At 39.9% G+C, this 17150-nt stretch overlaps 1 protein-coding gene across 8 annotated transcripts in view; it reads right to left on the bottom strand.

Annotated features, from left to right (window-relative positions):
* LOC147612455 (uncharacterized) overlaps nt 1-1403 on the bottom strand; it is an 83506-nt gene extending 82103 nt beyond the window's left edge. For 5 of the 8 annotated variants that reach the window (XM_086783051.1, XM_086783056.1, XM_086783057.1 and 2 more), the window contains exon 1: nt 556-1386. In XM_086783051.1, coding sequence (XP_086639177.1) covers nt 556-966 — 411 coding nt within the window. In that variant the 5' untranslated portion in view covers nt 967-1386. Of the gene's footprint in view, nt 1-555 lie in introns of all 8 variants that reach the window. The other 3 variants (XM_086783054.1, XM_086783055.1, XM_086783053.1) reach the window with 2 other exon arrangements.
* Nucleotides 1404-17150: the final 15747 nt, after the last annotated feature.

The following is a 17150-nucleotide window of genomic DNA, read 5'->3' as shown; positions in this document are numbered from 1 at the left end:
TGGACTTTCCACGGGAGGTCTTGGGTTCAAATCCTCCTTGGGACATCTTATACTAAGGGTGTGTTCGCATGCAACTGGGCACGTAGGCAGCCATCCACACTCCTTGGGCCGTCATTGTTCGATCGTCATGGTGCTTACTTCCACCTTCTGCTTTGGTGATCCTACAGCGACAACAGTGTGCAATGCACTCATGCTCTAGATCAGGGATGAGGGTTGCCATGGACATCAAAGATCATGACTCGACTTATGATGCCCAGTTCTACCAAAGCTGTGCAGGGTGTTCACTCCAATCGGCCGAGCGACTAATTTATGGGGTTTGTCCCACGGCTTGTCCACTATAGTGGACAATATTTAGAAAGGGTGGTACCCCCTTGTGGTACTCGGGTGTGTGTGGTTAGTATGGTGTGTGTGTAGCCAGGTGAAATTCCCGTGTGCGACTAGGAATGGAATAAGACCTCATGAAGGAAAAAAAAAAATCTTCCTCTTGTATATTTTTTCATACTTAATAGAAGTCTCTTTCAGGCAAAAAAAAAGTAACATATGTAGAGTGCATACCTTGAGATGAGCAATTCTCCATCGTTGGAATGCAAGTGCGGATTGAGTGACTGCGGACTGATGTTCATCTTGTATTCTGGGACTTGACATTTCCTTGAGGGTACTCAGAATTTGCGACTCTGTTTTGGTATCAGGACATGTTAATCCCGGGGTATCTGTGTTGTGTGAAGGCGAGAAATGTGAAGCTGTGTTGGATTCAGCTTCTGGAACACCATTGCCCATGAGGTTCAGAGAAAGGTATGGGTGTGCAGTCTCTACACTGCTTGGCATTGGCCCTAGCCTACTGTTTGGGCGTTCACTTGCGACTGTGGATGACCTGCGAAAGTTAGAAAAGGAAAGCATAGATCTGATTTTTCCATCTTCTTTCTTCCTCAGCAGGTGCCCCGACTGATTCGGACGAAGTTTTACCATGACGGCTATGGCAAGAGCTCAAAAACCCTAAAAATACCTGCTGCATTTACAGAATTTGTATCACAGAAGAGCCATACCTAACCCTAGATTGCAGCATCCAATCTACCCTAACCCTAACCATCAAGAAGAACCTGGTCGATTCCCGCACATCAGCCCAATTCACGAAGGGAGATGTTTACCTGGCTTTTCTCTCGTCTATTGGAGAAGGAGGCAGATGATTGAAGAGAGCGGCTCTGCGTAACCTCTTGTACGGGAGAAGCGCATGCAGACAAAGGCATTGTTGTGAAGGTGGCGTTCGCAGAAACAGATTTGTCGTTGCAGACAGTTGACGTACGGCTAGGCCCAAGGCCGCCCATTCAAGATGGCCACACGGCATGTCCGTCTGAAATCACAAATTAACAAAGAGTTCCGCAAATACGTTCAATCCGGTCACTGACGCAAAGAGATGAGAGGTGTAGCCAATCACCCTAAAACTTGTTGGGGCCAATGGCACCAAGTTACTACTTATCGTTCCAAAATCAAAGAGTTCACAAAAAACTTGGGTTCCATCCGCCCACTAGTCTAAAGAGATGAGAGGTGTAACCAATCATCCGTAAACTTGTTGGCCAATGGTAGCAAGTTCTATCTCGGTTACTATGTATCTTTCCAAAATCTAAGGGTTTGCAAAACGTTTCCAGCCAAGCCAAGCCAAGCCCAAAAAAAAAAAAAACAGACAAATAGTCCTTAAACTTCACATACAATCCCTTAATATGGCCTTCTTGATGAGAGCAAAGAAAAGTTAAAAGTATATCCTTCCAATAAACTTGTTGCCAATGGTATATGCAAAACGTTTCCAGCCAAGCCAAGCCAAGCCAAAAAAAAAAAGAAACAAACAATTAGTCCTCAAACTTCACATACAATCCTTTAATATGGCCTTCTTGATGAGAGCAAAGAAAAGTTAAAAGTATATCCTTCCAATAAACTTGTTGCCAATGGTATAGCAAGTTTCATCTCGGTTGCTATGTATCGTTCCAAAATCTAAGGGTTCGCAAAACATTTCCTGCCAAGCCAAAAAAAAAAAACAGACAATTTGTCCTCAAACTTCACATACAATCCTTTAATATGGCCTTCTTGATGAGAGCAAAGAAAAGTGGTTAAAAGTATATTCTTCCAATAAAATAATGGTGTCACCCTTCAAATTTGAGGCATACACATATCTCACACCCCTTTGAAGCTTGTCACCTTTTTACAAGTCCACTTCTTTTAGTGGTGGTGCCTCTTGAATTTCTCCCTCCCATTTCCCAAGCTTCTAGCCATGTTCTCATCTTTGCCCTTGCATCCCTTTTGCCAATTGGCACCTTGAATAGCTCCCTACTCCATCACCTTGAACCCTTATATGGAAACTCTTGATTATTAACACTATATAATTTTCATCACCAAGAGTTTGGTGTTAATTATTGCTTTATTGTCCAATAAGATAAACTTCTTACTCACTTATCCTAGATTGACTTAAGATAATTTGGAATCCGTATTAACACCATATAATTTTTATCATCAAGAGTTTGGTGTTAATTATTGCTTTATTGTTGATAAGATAAACTTCTTACCACTTATCCTAGATTGACTTAACATAATTTGGAATCAATATTAACCTTTGATTGAGAAATTGTACCTATTGTATCCTATTTTATATGAACTCCCCTTCTCATTGTTGGGTACATGGCTCTTCCTTGATTTTTCTCAATCTCTCTCTATAATCAATTCCTTTTAAGGGTAGTTACATTACTATTTAGTGATCTCACCTTCCACCTTATGGCAAGGGTACAACCATAATGATTCAGGCCCAAATTCTTCCTTTTAAGGATAGTTACATTACTATTTAGTGATCTCACCTTCCATCTTATGGCAAGGGTAGAACCACAATGATTAAGTCCCAAATTCTTCCTTGTGGATGAAGACTTGAGTTTGTTGACCCCTTTTGTTGGTTGGCATGGTTTCACCCACCTGACCTATGTAAGGTGCTTTGCTATCTTATTTGTTAGAACTTCTGTAAGATGTATGTAAGATGTCACTAGACTTTATAAAGCAACCTTACCATGAGCTTAATGACAAGCCAGGGGACAAGCAGGGGAAGTCAAATAATGACGTGTACATACTCATAATAGTGGGCGGACTAGTTTAAGGTTTTGGTTGGCCAAGCGTGAAAACTAGTCGCATGTATAGAAGTCAATTTGACAATAAACAATACACATTCATTTACTTGCAAATAGAATACTTGTGAGCTCTTCTCTCCTCTATTCTTGCGATAGAATACACATTCATTTCCTTGTACAATAGAATACTTTGTGAGCTCTTCTCTCCTCTATTCTTGCGATAGAATATACATTCATTCCCTTGTACAATAGAAGTACTTGTGAGCTCCTCTCTTCTCTACTCTTGCTTACTTGTATTCTATTGAGTCTTACTTGCTTATATGTGCTAGATGGGTTTGATTGTAGACTTCTCTCTTCCATTATATGTGCTAGATGGGTTTGATTGTAGACTTCTCTCTTCCATTATTAGCTTCTTCCCCATTCCACCTTTTGTGAGAGATAGAATCACCATAAAGGTTACCTCCTTCCTACCTCCATCTAGGCAAAAGTAGCTCTACCTTCTCCCCATAGCCATGGAGCATTCCGGTGTGACAAGGAGTGAGGATGTGACGGACAAGCTGGTGCACCCGCATCGAGGAGTTGTATTTTGGCACTTGATTTGACGATAAGGCCAAGGCAAGACCTAATGACACTTGATTCAACAAGGCCGAAGTAAACTCTTGACTTAAATGTATTTGGCACCACTGATGGGGACTAGCCTAGGGCTTACCTCTATGCTTCTGTTCATTCCAAGCTATTAGGGGCACCCACCAATGTTGCCTATAGGAGGTCACACTCCAAAGGGCATACGTTTTTGGATCTTTGGATGTGTTACTTTCGTTGTTTTTTTATTTGGTTTTGAAGCTTGTTTTCATTCTATTATTGGCATATATTCTATGAGTTATGCCACATATGCTATGAGTAGTGCCACATATGAACATGGGCTAACCAAGGGCACTTTTGTCCCTTAGGGTTTTTCCCCTTGGATATTAGGTGTGAAAGGACACCACACTTATTGTATTATGATATTGTGGATCAACTCTTTTTGCTCCATATCTTTGTATCCTAGGAAACCTAAAGTTGATCATTTTAAAGTTTTGGGGTGTATAGCATATGCACATGCACCTCATCAGTTGAGAGGTAAGCTTGATGACAAAGTAACTAAGTGCATATTTGTGGGTTATAGCAGTGGTAGTAAAGGCTATCGTCTCTTTAATCCTTCCACACAAAGGATTTTGGGCAGTAGAGATGTTGTATTTGTTGAAAATTCAGACCAACCATTGGCTGAATTTTTTGGACAGCCACCTTCGGGCCTGCATAACATGTTTGAATGACTTATCCCCTTGGGAGTAATTGATGGCTCAATAGATCAACCATTACCTTTGCCCAATAGACAGCATTTGGGTGTTTAAAATCAGCCCATGAATGAGCTCATTACACCTCAAAATGTAGAGGAAGCAATGGAGCAAGAGCGGATAACAACGGAGGAGGCTAGAGTTGTGCCTCGTTGGCTGCTCCGTACTTTACAGGAGAGAAAACTTTTAGCTCCACGTGGTAGCAAGACACGGGCTGGTTCACGTAATGCAAGAAAACATGCAGATGTTGCTTTCATGAGTATACTTTGTGATGCAGATGAGCCAGATTCATTTGAAGAGGCTCATGAGGTCATATGAGCATTGGATGCAAGCCATGCAAAATGAGATGGATTCTATCCATAAAAACAACACTTGGGATTTGGTAGACTTTTGCCTGCTGGCAAGAAGCCCATTGGCACAAAGTGGGTTTACAAGTTAAAAAAGAAAGTCTGATGGTACCATTGACAAGTACAAGGCCAGGCTAGTTGCCAAAGGATATGCCCAACAAAAAGGCATTGATTATGATGAGACTTTCGCACCCACTTCTCGTATGGTCACAGTTAGATGTGTTGTTGCATTGGCTACCCATCATGGATGGAAGGTGCATCAATTGGACATAAAATTTTCTTTTCTCAATGGGGATTTGCAAGAAGAAGCGTATGTAAATCAGCCCATTGGTTTTGTGATGCATGGTCAAGAAAACAAAGTATGCAAGCTTCGAAAAGCACTTTATGGTCTCAAACAAGCTCCTCGAGCTTGGTATGAGAAGATACATACTTATTTGACCATGTAGGGATTTTGCAATAGTCCAACGGAGAGCACCCTCTATGTGAAAGAGGATCATAGCACTTTAATTATGCTCATTCTTTATGTGGATGACATGTTGCTAACTGGGAATGATATGGATAAAATTTCAGCATTCAAAGCTAAATTGCAATCATCATTTGAGATGAGTGATTTAGGATTGTTGCATTATTATTTGGGCATACAATTTGTGCAGACAGATGTTGGGATTTATGTACACCAATCAAAGTACATTCAAAAGCTGTTGCACAAATTCGGGTTTCAAGATTGTAAGCCCATCTCAACTCTGATGGAGTCAGGGCTGAAATTGAGCATGTATGATGTTTGAGAGCCTTTTGATATGAGTGTTTACAGCCAAGCAGTGGGCTGCCTCATATATTTATGCAACACATGCTCAGATATTCCGTTTGGGGTTTCCTAGTGTAGCAAATTTATGCACAGCCCAAGTACAAAGCATTGGTAAGCAGTGAAGCGGATCTTCTGCTATCTTTAGGGCTCCCTGGATCTTGCATTGATATATCCCAAGGGGGGCAGCTTGCAGTTACATATGCTTACAGTGATTCGGACTGGGATGGTGACTATGATACACGACAGTCCACCAGTGGGAATTATTTCTTTTTGGGGCATTCATGCATATCATGGCTGAGCAAAAAGCAAGCCACTGTTGCCACATCTACTTGTGAGACTGAGTATAGGGCAGCCTTTACAGCCATAGTAGATTGTGTATGGCTAGGGAGATTGATGTCTGATCTTGTGTCAGCAGACACCCATCACCATACTCATTGACAGTTATAGAGTGCTATAGCCATGGCACGAAACCAAGTGTTTCATACACGCACTAAGCACATAGAGATTCATTATCACTATGTCAAAGAGAGGATTCATGCAAGGGAGATCACATTATTTTGTTGCTTTACACATGACAATGTTATAGATTTGTTCATGAAGGTGTTGCCTCGAGAGAAGTTTGAAGCTTTCCGCAACACTTTAGGCTTACTTTGCTACTACAGAGAGTGATCTGCTCTACTGCCGACCTTGTACAGGTTCACATTACTACTACAGGGGGGTTTATTGGCATATATGCTATGAGTTATGCCACATATACTACGAGTAGTGCCACATATACTACGAGTAGTGCCCTTGGTTAGCCCATGTGAGCATGGGCTAACCAAGGGCACTTTTCTCCCTTTGGGGTTTTTCCCTTGGATATTAGGTGTGAAAGGACACCACACTTATTGTATTATGATATTGTGGAGTCAACTCTTTTTGCTCCACATCTTTGTATCCTATCTAGTTTGAGTAACAATCACCATCTTGCTCACACTCTTGAGAGCTTGCTGCTATGTACCATCTTTGTGTGTGTGTTCTATGTTTCTCTAAAACCCTAACCCCCAACATCTATTTTCATAACTTGTAAGGGGAAACCTTGGTTTCTTAGTCTTTTGCATGATTATGAAGCCCACAAGGTGTTGTTGATCTTATTTCATTAAGCTAAGGAATGGCTTATTATTTATGATTAAGAGTAGAATCCACTCCAAAAAACACAAGCTTTGAGCTCCATTAGGTGTGGATTAGAGTGGAAAGTTAATATTGGTTCATGCATTTCATATTATTTCATGCATTATTAGAATTAGTAACTTTCCACTCATGTCTTTTAAGGATTTTTGTGGGATACAACCTATACCACTTACAATTGCCAAGGAAATTTTTTTTATAGTAATTATTAAGGTATTAAATATAATTTTTGCCCAATGATTGTACACACCAACCTTGTCATAGGCCTATTTCATAAAAATATGAGCCTAAGTAGGATTATTTCATAAGAATCTAATTCGTTAGACTAGTTCATACAAAAAGGGGTGTGAGCTTACAGAATTGAGTCAACAAGTATGAGCCTACATTCATGAGTCTACATCTATGAGCCTACAGATATGAGCCTAAAGATGTTAGCCCCCAAGGCATGAATTGAGTCTAGCGCACACATGTCTAGCTCACCAGACATGCACAAGCATATTTCATACCAAAAAGGCATGATCCTACCGATGTGTCTAAAGACGTGAGCTCACAAACATGAGCCTACATATGTGAGCCTAAAAGCGTGAGTTTACAAGCGTGAGCCTAGTAAAACAAAACAAACAATCAAAGTTCCAAAAACCAAAAAAAAGGTAAAAAATCATTTACTTTTGGTGGCTTGAGCGTAGAAGAGCATAGTCATGTCTAAATTCATTTTCAAACTTGCATCTAAAAGATCATTACACACCAAGGTGAAACCCTTTTGATGCAAACTCAATCCATACTAGACAATTAACTAATTATTAGAAGCAATAATACAGATGATTGTAGTGCATCAACCCACACCTCCTTATAGCCACCCGCCTTCGGTCCCAAACGATGAGCACTTAACAGAGTGATTCACTATTATTAAGGTAGGACTTCTTCGCGGATCTACATGAAGTGAGGAATTTTTGGAAGAAATGAGTCAATTGCATGCAAACGTGAGCAGAGGAACAATGAAACCCCTGAAAATGGGAGTCGCCACACGGTCCTCCAAGCCCTAGATTCACCAACAATAGCATCATAACTTCATGAAAAGGTATTAAAGTGTCTTATCTTTAGGTTCACTCTCCCCCTTAAGTAGTGCTCAAACCATTTCAAATGCCATAATGTTTCAAACCTTTGTTGGCGATCTTGAGTTAGGTTTCGGCCAAGCAACCCCTCACAACTATAGTTACGAAAATTGGGACATGTTTCTTTTTATGTACCATTAGGAACAAGTATTCCACAAAACACTCATGTTAAGAAGCTTTTATAATGGGATCCCTTGAGAAGGTGGAACTCCTGCCCATTAGAAGCTATTTCAGCATGGGAACCAAGTTGCAATTCTCTAAAATAAAGGGATTTGTGCAATCACTCCCTTATGTTCTATTGCCACGTGAATATGCAAAAGACATGCTTAGGATGACGTATTTATTGACTCTGTTAAAGCACAAGACGCGCAACCACTCCCTTATGTTCTATTGCCACGTGAATATGCAAAAGACATGCTCAGGATGATGTATTTATTGACTTTGTTAAAGTACAAGACGCACAACCACTCCCTTATGTTCTATTGCCGAATATGCAAAAGACATGCTCAGGATGACGTCTTTATAGACTCTCTCAAAGTCCAGAGCCTAAGGCACTGAAGGAAGTCAAAGGATTTATAGGGTGAACTAGGTGGTATCGTGTCTTTATACCACTATATGCTCAGATAGCCTCTTCGTTATTTGCTATGCTAAAAAAGAACATCCCACTTCAATTTTCCCCAATGTGTCAAAGTGCTTTGACAAGCTAAAGGTTGCATTGGTAAACCAACCTTGTGTTGTGTGTAGCTACTTAATTTCAACAAGCCCTTTAAGGTAGTCACATTGATACAAGTAGATTCGCTATAGGCAATGTTCTAATGCAAACATTCTTCGATCCTACTATAGATAGGAACCCAAAAGATGGATGAATTACTTGCATTTGGTAGAATTTACGTAAAACACTTCCGCAGCAGTTACCTTATGCCATTGACTTGGTCACATGCAATGATTAGGGTACAAGTGTCAAAGTAGATGTAGGATGAATTGGATTGCCAAACGGAAGAAGGCTACCTAAGATAGGCAGAAGTAGTATGCAGATCAAATGAGGTCCAACAGAGTATTTGAACAAGGGGACATGCTATTTCTCTGAGTAAGACCCAAGAGGAGTTCCTTATCCTTGGGAAAGTACATGAAACTCTCCCCTAGATACTATGGACCGGATGAGTACATATTATGAGCATAAACATCCGAGTAAATTTTTTCGAGTGGACATTTTTGAGCATTTCAACAAAGCATATTTCTTAAAGAAATATATATATTAAGGTAGCAAACAACTACTATGCAAGTACTAGACGTAAATTCACAAAGCTTGAATCTATTGTTGGATTGACGAGATTTTATGATATGGAGTTATATTTGTGCTATTTTGATTGAGTTTGTAGAGAAAGAACAACTATGGGTGTATGTCTAATGTCCTGGGAGTCAGAGCTGACTCATAGCTAAATTAGCCACATTTAGTTGAGAGGATTCGGAGTCAGGTAGGGTCAAATGAACATCAAAAACTGTCAGCTGAGTGTGAAGAAGAGTAGATCTTATCTATCTGAGTTGGGGAAGTGTTTTAGTGTTTGGTCTAGTAGCCAGAGGAGTGTCAGTTGTGTTTCAGATTGATTGTGGATTGAAAGGTGATTCAGGTATCAGGCTTGAGTCAGTTGCAATCACTAGAGAGTCTACAATGTTATATATTTATGAAATTTGAGTTGTCTAAGAGTTAAGGAGTGTTAAAGGACACATAAATGAAGATATTTGATTCAGCTGAGGAAACTGAATTAGTTGGGTCTGTTTCAGTTAGATCTCATCAGATAGGTGTTAGCAGAAGGTCAGCAACGTGTTCAGTAGGATCCTGGGGTTCAAGGTTTAAGGTTAGTTGATGTTGGAGGATAATTAAAGAGCATGGAGGACTCAAATCAAATTGGTGTCATCATCAGTCTTCTTTGCAGTCAGTTGTGTGTTAACTAGGAAGGATGCACGTCAAGTGATTGTCAGAGGAGGTCAACTGTGGCATATAGGTTGAAGATCAGAGGTGTTGGAGGTCAAATCTCACATGGGAGGACAGTTGGAGGAGTCAGTTGAGTTAGATTAAAGTGGGTTGAGGTGTCAAATTGTCACCTTCAATTGAGAGGATTCAAAGTTAGATAGGATCAAATGAACATGAGAAACTGTCACACCTAAGTGTGAAGAAGAGTAGATCTTATCTATCTGAGTTGAAGGGAAGTGATTTAGTGTTTGGTCTGACAGCTAGGGGACTATTAGTTGTGTTTCAGACCGATTGTGGGTTGAAAGGTGATTCAGGTAGTATTAGGTTTGAGTCAGTTGTATAGTTAGTAGAGAGTCCACAATATTATATCTTTATGAAATTTGAGTTGTCTAAGAGTCAAGGAGTGTCAAAGGACACACAAGTGAAGATATCTGATTTAGCTGAGGCGCTAATTCAGATGGGTCTATTTCAGTTAGATCCTATCAGATAGGTGTCAACAGAAGGTCAGCAAAGAGATTGGTAAGATCTTGGGGTTAAAGGTTTAAAATTAGCTGATGCTAGAGGATAATTAGAGAGCTTTGAGGACTCATATTAGACTGGGTTCAGCGTCGTCAACCTTCTGAATTAGCTTGCAATCAGTTTATGTGTCATCTGGTAAGGATTCAGGTCAGGTGATTGTCAGAGGAGGTCAACTGTGTCATGTAGGTTGAAGATCATAGGTGTTGGAGGTCAAATTTGACATGGGAGGACAACTAGAGGAGCCAATTGAGTCAGATTAAAGTGGGTTGAGGTGTCAGATTGTCACCTTTAGTTGAGAAGATTCGGAGTCATATAGGGTCAAATGAACATCAGAAATTGGTTGAGTGTGAAGAAGAGTAGATCTTATCTATCTAAGCTGCAGGGAAGTGTTTTAGTGTTTGGTTTGATGGCCAGGGGGCTGTAAGTTGTGTTTCAGACTAATTGTGGGCTAAAAGGTGATTCAAGTATCAACTTTAAGTCAACTGTTGCCCCCGCAGGTTAGTAGAGAGTATACAATGTTATACCTTTATGAAATTTGAGTTTTCTCAGAGTCAGGGAGTGCTAGAGGACACATAAGTGACAATATCTGATTTAGCTAAGGCAGCTAAATAAGTTGGGTTTGTTTCAGTTAGATCCTATTAGACATGTGTCAGTAGAAGGTTAGCAAAGAGATGGGTAAGATCGTGGGTTAGAGGTTTAAGGTTAGCTGATGTGCTGGAAGATAACTATAGAGCCTAGATGACTCAAATCATACTAGGGTTTAGCATCATCTTTTTGAATTAGCTCGCAGTCAGCTGTGTGTCAACTGAGAAGGATTTAGGTCAGCTTATTTGCTAGAGGAGGTTTCCATTGTTTACAATCCAAAAAAGATTTCATCGACTACAATCCAATCTTTTTTCCATTGTTTATAATCCAAAAAAACAAATGTTTGACTTGCAAGAGAATAAAACAATGGAAAACTAGTCAAAGTCTCTCTTAACTACATAATCATCAATGTAATGTGGCATGTTCTTTGCCTTTCCTTTGGCACATAATCATAGAGCTTGGAGCCTGCCATGTGAGAAGCCACTTGTTCTACATAACAAGGAAAACCACTAATTACATTGGATTAGCAATCATGTGCCAATATACCCTCATCGCGAGTAGTGCTCTTCATTACACAAGCCGAAAGAGAACAAACAACAAAAGATAATACTCATTAATCCATGGGAGCTTCAATGTTGAAATCATCAATGTCATCATCCACTAGATGAAGTGAATGGGCCCCAAATGTCTCCCCTTGTGGAATGTAAGGTTGCACCAAGCTATTCAAGTAGTCACAAACATCGCTACCATTATCCATAACCATACAATGCTGCCTTGAATGAATAGCTAGCTGCCTTCAAGCCTGGACTGTGCCATCTCCAAGCTTTAGAATGGAGCCTGAAGGGGGACAAAGAAGCTCCATAAACATCAACATGTGTGAGGGGGTTTTCTCTAGCCCACCTCGTATCTGGCCCCCTTTTCCTTCTCTTGTGCAATGCATAGAGGATGGCAACCAATGATTGATGAAGTAGTTATCCAATGACAACTTCAATGACCCTGCAATCTCTTTAGCATGGCCTTGATAGATCTTTGATCTTTTTCCACATCTAGACAAGACCAAAATATGAAATGCACAAGTCTACATACAAACCACAATACAATTAGCTCCTTCTAGGCTAAATACTAATTGAAATGAAACATCATTAAAACCCACCTTCACATTAAGGCCAATATTATCTGACAAGCACATTGATTCAACAGTTTCCATTATCCATCTAATAAAATCAAAAGAACCACAACACATATGAAACATCAATTGTCTATGAGATTCAACATAAGCAAAGAACCACAACATGTATGAAACATCATGTTCACATGAATATAACAAGAATTCAACATTACATACCTACAAGAAAACTCGATCTTCATTTTCAAAGCCACACACTCAATGTATGTTGTAGTAAGAGGTGAGCAAATCACCAAGGTCCACCCATGATCATCAATGATTGCTTTTTTCCTCTTGAAATATGAATGAGGTGTACATACAAAATGTAGGTGGCTGAAGCACACTCCATGCCCTACATATAGTAGGCACTGTCTATAGTAGCTTTTGTGAAACCAAGTAGTGACGATACTTGTTTGTGGATCACAACTGCTTACATTTCCAATACATCAAAATAAACTATATTACATAAGAGCACATAAATAAAAAGAGAGAAATAGATTCTCACCTATATACAAGTCGCCGGCTAGCATTGGTGAGAACAACTTGTTTAGATGGCAACGTTGCAATAGTCATACTTGGAACCAGTGACTCAAACAAGTACTCTCTATGTCTCACTACAATGTGATTGAAGTACTCTAGTGCAGGATGGTATGGCAGTTGTGTTGGCCCTTCATTGGTAGAGGCTTTGATAACCTGGTCCAAAAGTCTCCCTGCATCTGTCCACACATGATCCATCCACACTTCTTTTGCATGCCATGCAATAAAAGGATGGTCAGATAGCTTCATGCAATAGCTCTATTTCAAATTCTCATCTGCCCCCCCAAAAGTGAAAGGATCGATGCTTGCTTTGCCTTGGAGCATGTTGCTATAGAGATTTGATACAACTTATCTAAGGTAATCTTCATAGCAGCATCTTCATATGGTAGACTCCATAAGATGTTAAACCACTCTTTTCCATGAGAGGGATTCACAATGGATAACATCTACACATATCATAAATATCACATATACACTTTAATGATAGTAGCTTTCCAATCCAAATTTTAAAAGGATATTATAACTTAATCGATGTATATTCCTACAATATGTAGCACTGGCTGTCTTTTTTTATTGCCTCCACTTTAGAATCACGTTCATATTTTGGTGTGGTAGAGGGAATATTTTTGCATGCAACATTAAAGTCTACCTTCCACTTTCCCTATATTTCAATCACACAATGAAAGAAAAACATACTATAAATGAAAATTAAGCAATATTACATAATCTTGATATGTTAAGATTCTATAAAAAACACTCATCGTGAGAATACCATTCGACCAAGAATGGCTTGTGTGAGTGGGTACCATACTCTCTTGCCATTTGCCACTTCCTTTTGTCTTGCCTACTCAATTGCTTTCTTCTCTTCTTCACTAAAACCCTCTATGAAGTGACTAGTCCGTTTATCTTTACCTAGAGCAAAACCTATCTCTTACTTAATGAATTAGGACCAAATCATGGTTGTATTTCGCTAGCATATAAGCATTGGGTGCATACATGCTCTGGGCGCCACACCCACAAGTGTTGGGCACAGATCCACTAGCATTGGGTGCCAGACCCACAAGCAGCCGAGAAGCCACCACAAGCAGCTAACAAGCCAAAAAACCTACCTACATTCAGGTGCGTGAAGGGTAGGAACCCCCCCAAGCCACAAAATAGCAGAAAGCACAAGGCACCTTTACAAATTTCACTGGTGAAATTAATTTTTAGGGCCTGCCAACATGGCTACCTCGGTGCGCTTGCAAATAGCCCATGGAGTTGCATGCACCCACGTTAAAGCATTCTCGAGCCCACGTTAAAGCATGTGAGAACCTAAGGATTTATCCTATTTGTAAGCACACGGAGGTAGCCAGATTGGCGCAAAAAATGAATTTCGCTAGCAAAAGTTTTACAGGAGATCCTCAACACAGCAAAATCGTGCAGGCCCAAAAAACAAAGAATTTCGCCAGCAAAATTTGAACAGTAGATGCTCCAACGCTAGCCAAAAGGCTAATAGAAACGTGCTAGGTCACCATATTTTACCAAGGAAATGCTCAAAAGAGAAGGAGGAAAATTTACACATTACCAAGATCATGACAATGCATAAGAAGTAGCCATGCACAACACTAAGGTCATGATAATGCATCATCCAACCATTCACAAGCAGTCTCGACAAGCCACCACAAGCTGACAAGCCAAAAAACCTACCTACATTCAGGTGCATGAAGGGTAGCAACCTGCTAGAGCCTCTTTTTAGATGTAGGCGGGAGACAGGATCACTTGGGAGTTCTTTGAGATTGCAGGCCCACACAGGCTAGCTAAAGTTGCCAAGCCACAAAATAGCAGAAAGCATAAGGCACCTTTACAAATTTTGTTGACAAAATTAAATTTTTGGGCCTACTACACAAAGGCCAACCTGGCTACCTCGGTGTGCTTTTTGCAAACATCCATGAAGCTGCAGGCACCCACGTTAAAGCATTCTCGAGCCCACGTTAAAGCATGTGAAAGCCTTAGGCTTCATGCTATTTGCAACCAGATGATGGAGGTAGCTAGGTTGGCCCAAAAAATGAATTTCACCAGTCAAAATTTCTAAAGGAGATCCTCCAACGCTAAACAAAATTGTGAAGGTCCAAAAAACAAAGAATTTTGCTAGCAAAATTTGAATAGCAGATGCTGCAACCCTAGCGAAAAGGCCAGTAGAAGCGTGCTAGGTCACCATATTTTGCCAGTGAAATGCTCAAAAGAAAAGGGGGAAATTTTAAGAGAAGGACAAGGTTACCTTGTTGAGGCTCCTCCTCCTAACCAAAGGCTTCTCCTCTTGAGCTCCTCCTCGTCACGTTTGGAATGAGTAGATAATCTAGGGCAGGTGTAACCCTTCACTTTCTATCTTCTTTGAAGGCTTAAAGTTTGAAACACATTTCAGTTTTATTTCAACAACAGTGCTAAAAAAAACCCGCACTTCAAATTTTGAAATTTACCTTTTGAAATTTGAGTTGAAGGTTCATATGAATACCTTCAAAATTTCAATGGTTGTGTAGTAAAAGCTTTTAATTTTTAAAATTTTCTTGAGTGTGATAATTTCTAAATTTTGAGATTGAGGGGTTTCTACTTTTTCTAGAAATACGGGACACTAAAATCCCAGCTCCAAGGGCACCAATCAACTCTGCACCTATCTTCAGTCCTTCAACTGACACAATCTGACACCTCAACCCGTTTCAATCTAACTCCCATGTTAGATCTGACCTCCAACACCTCTGACCTTCAACACATATGCCACACCTATCCTCATTCCTTCAATTGACATAATCTGACACCTCAACCCACTTCAATTTTACTCCCATGTCAGATCTGACCTCTAACACCTCTGATCTTCAACCTATATGCCATAGCTAACCTCCCATGGTAGACCTGACCTCTAACACCTCTAATCTTCAACCTATATGCCACAACTGACCTCTAACAATCAGCTAACCTGAATCCTTCCTAGTTGACACACAGTTGACTGCAAGCTAACCTGAATCCTTCCTAGTTGACACACAGTTGACTATAAGCTGGTTTAGAAGATTGATGCTGACCCTAGTCTGACATGAGTCCTTCAAAATCTCTAATTATCCTCCAGCATCATCAGCTAACCTTAAACCTCTAACCCCAAGATCTTACCTATCTTTTTGCTGACCTTTTACTAACACCTGTTTGATGGGATCTAACTGAAACAGACCCAGGTGATTCAGCTGATATCTTCACAAATGCGTTCTCTAACACTCCTTGACTCTCAAACAACTTAGATTTCATAAAGATATAATATTGTAGACTCTCTACTGACTGTAACTGATTCATACCTGATACCTGAATCACCTTTCAACCCACTATCAGTCTGAAACACAACTAATAGTCCTCTAGCTATTAGACCAAACACTATCTTCATTTATGTGTCCCCTCTAACACTCATTGACTCTCAAACAACTCAAATTTCATAAGATATAACATTGTAGACTCTCTACTGACTGTAGCTGACTCAAACCTGATACTTGAATCACCTTTCAGAGATCACAATCAGTCTGAAACACAACTAACAGTCCTCTGGCTATCAAAACAAACACTAAAACACTTACCTTCAACTAAGATAGATAAGATGTACTCTTCTTCACACTCAACTGATAGTTTCTGATGTTCATTTAACCCTATCTAATTTTGAATCCTCTCAATTGAAGGGGATTGATTCAGCTATGAGTCAGCTTTGACTCCTAGAACATCATACATACACCATAGTTGTTCTATCTCAAACTCAATCAAAATAACACCAATATAACTCCATATCATTAAATCTCAATAATCAAACAACAGATTCAAACTCTAAACACAGTCTTCTTCATATAAACAAAACCAGACCTTATCTCAACATCCATGAGTCATGGGCTCAAACATAATAGAAGAAGAAGAAGAAGAAAAAACAACCTAAGAGATACTCCATAGATGGACCCCACCATCAACTCTTGATTGCATCATCTTCATACCCACGGCTTCAATCCCCTCACTGGATTTTTAGCCACGATCTGCATGTCTTCTTCGAACACACAAACTAGTCTTCATCCAATAGGCAGTAGCCATAGTTGAGCATGTATTAGGTTGAACCAAGTCTCTATGAGAGATCTCACATAGAGATCCTAGGGCAACCACACCCTAGCTACCTTTCTTCTATGATGTTGTGTGCCACCCATACTCCCTCGATTTCCCATACTTTTTCTTTTTCCTTCACGCCTGCGCATATCTTCTAGGCTGCCATGCGTCACTTTTGCCACCAAGGGTCCACTCCACACTATCATATATACATTACACAACGTGTTAAACTCGATGCTATTAAAGAATCTTGATTCAAAATCTTTATAATCAATTCATGCATGTCGTGTTCACAAAATCCATCCTCATTGAAAGTAAAGATTTATTTATTTTGCTTAAATAACGTGTAATCATTTAAAGTTATGTAAAAACATATCTCTTAACTGTCTATTATGAGAATATAGTGGGCCAATT

The sequence above is a fragment of the Cibotium barometz genome, chromosome 45, assembly GCF_041138505.1.
Source record: "Cibotium barometz isolate CiBa-2024 chromosome 45, ASM4113850v1, whole genome shotgun sequence".
Classification (NCBI taxonomy): Eukaryota; Viridiplantae; Streptophyta; class Polypodiopsida; order Cyatheales; family Cibotiaceae; genus Cibotium; species Cibotium barometz.
The sequence above is the reverse complement of the archived record's forward strand: the minus strand, read 5'-3'. Positions and strand labels throughout refer to the sequence as shown.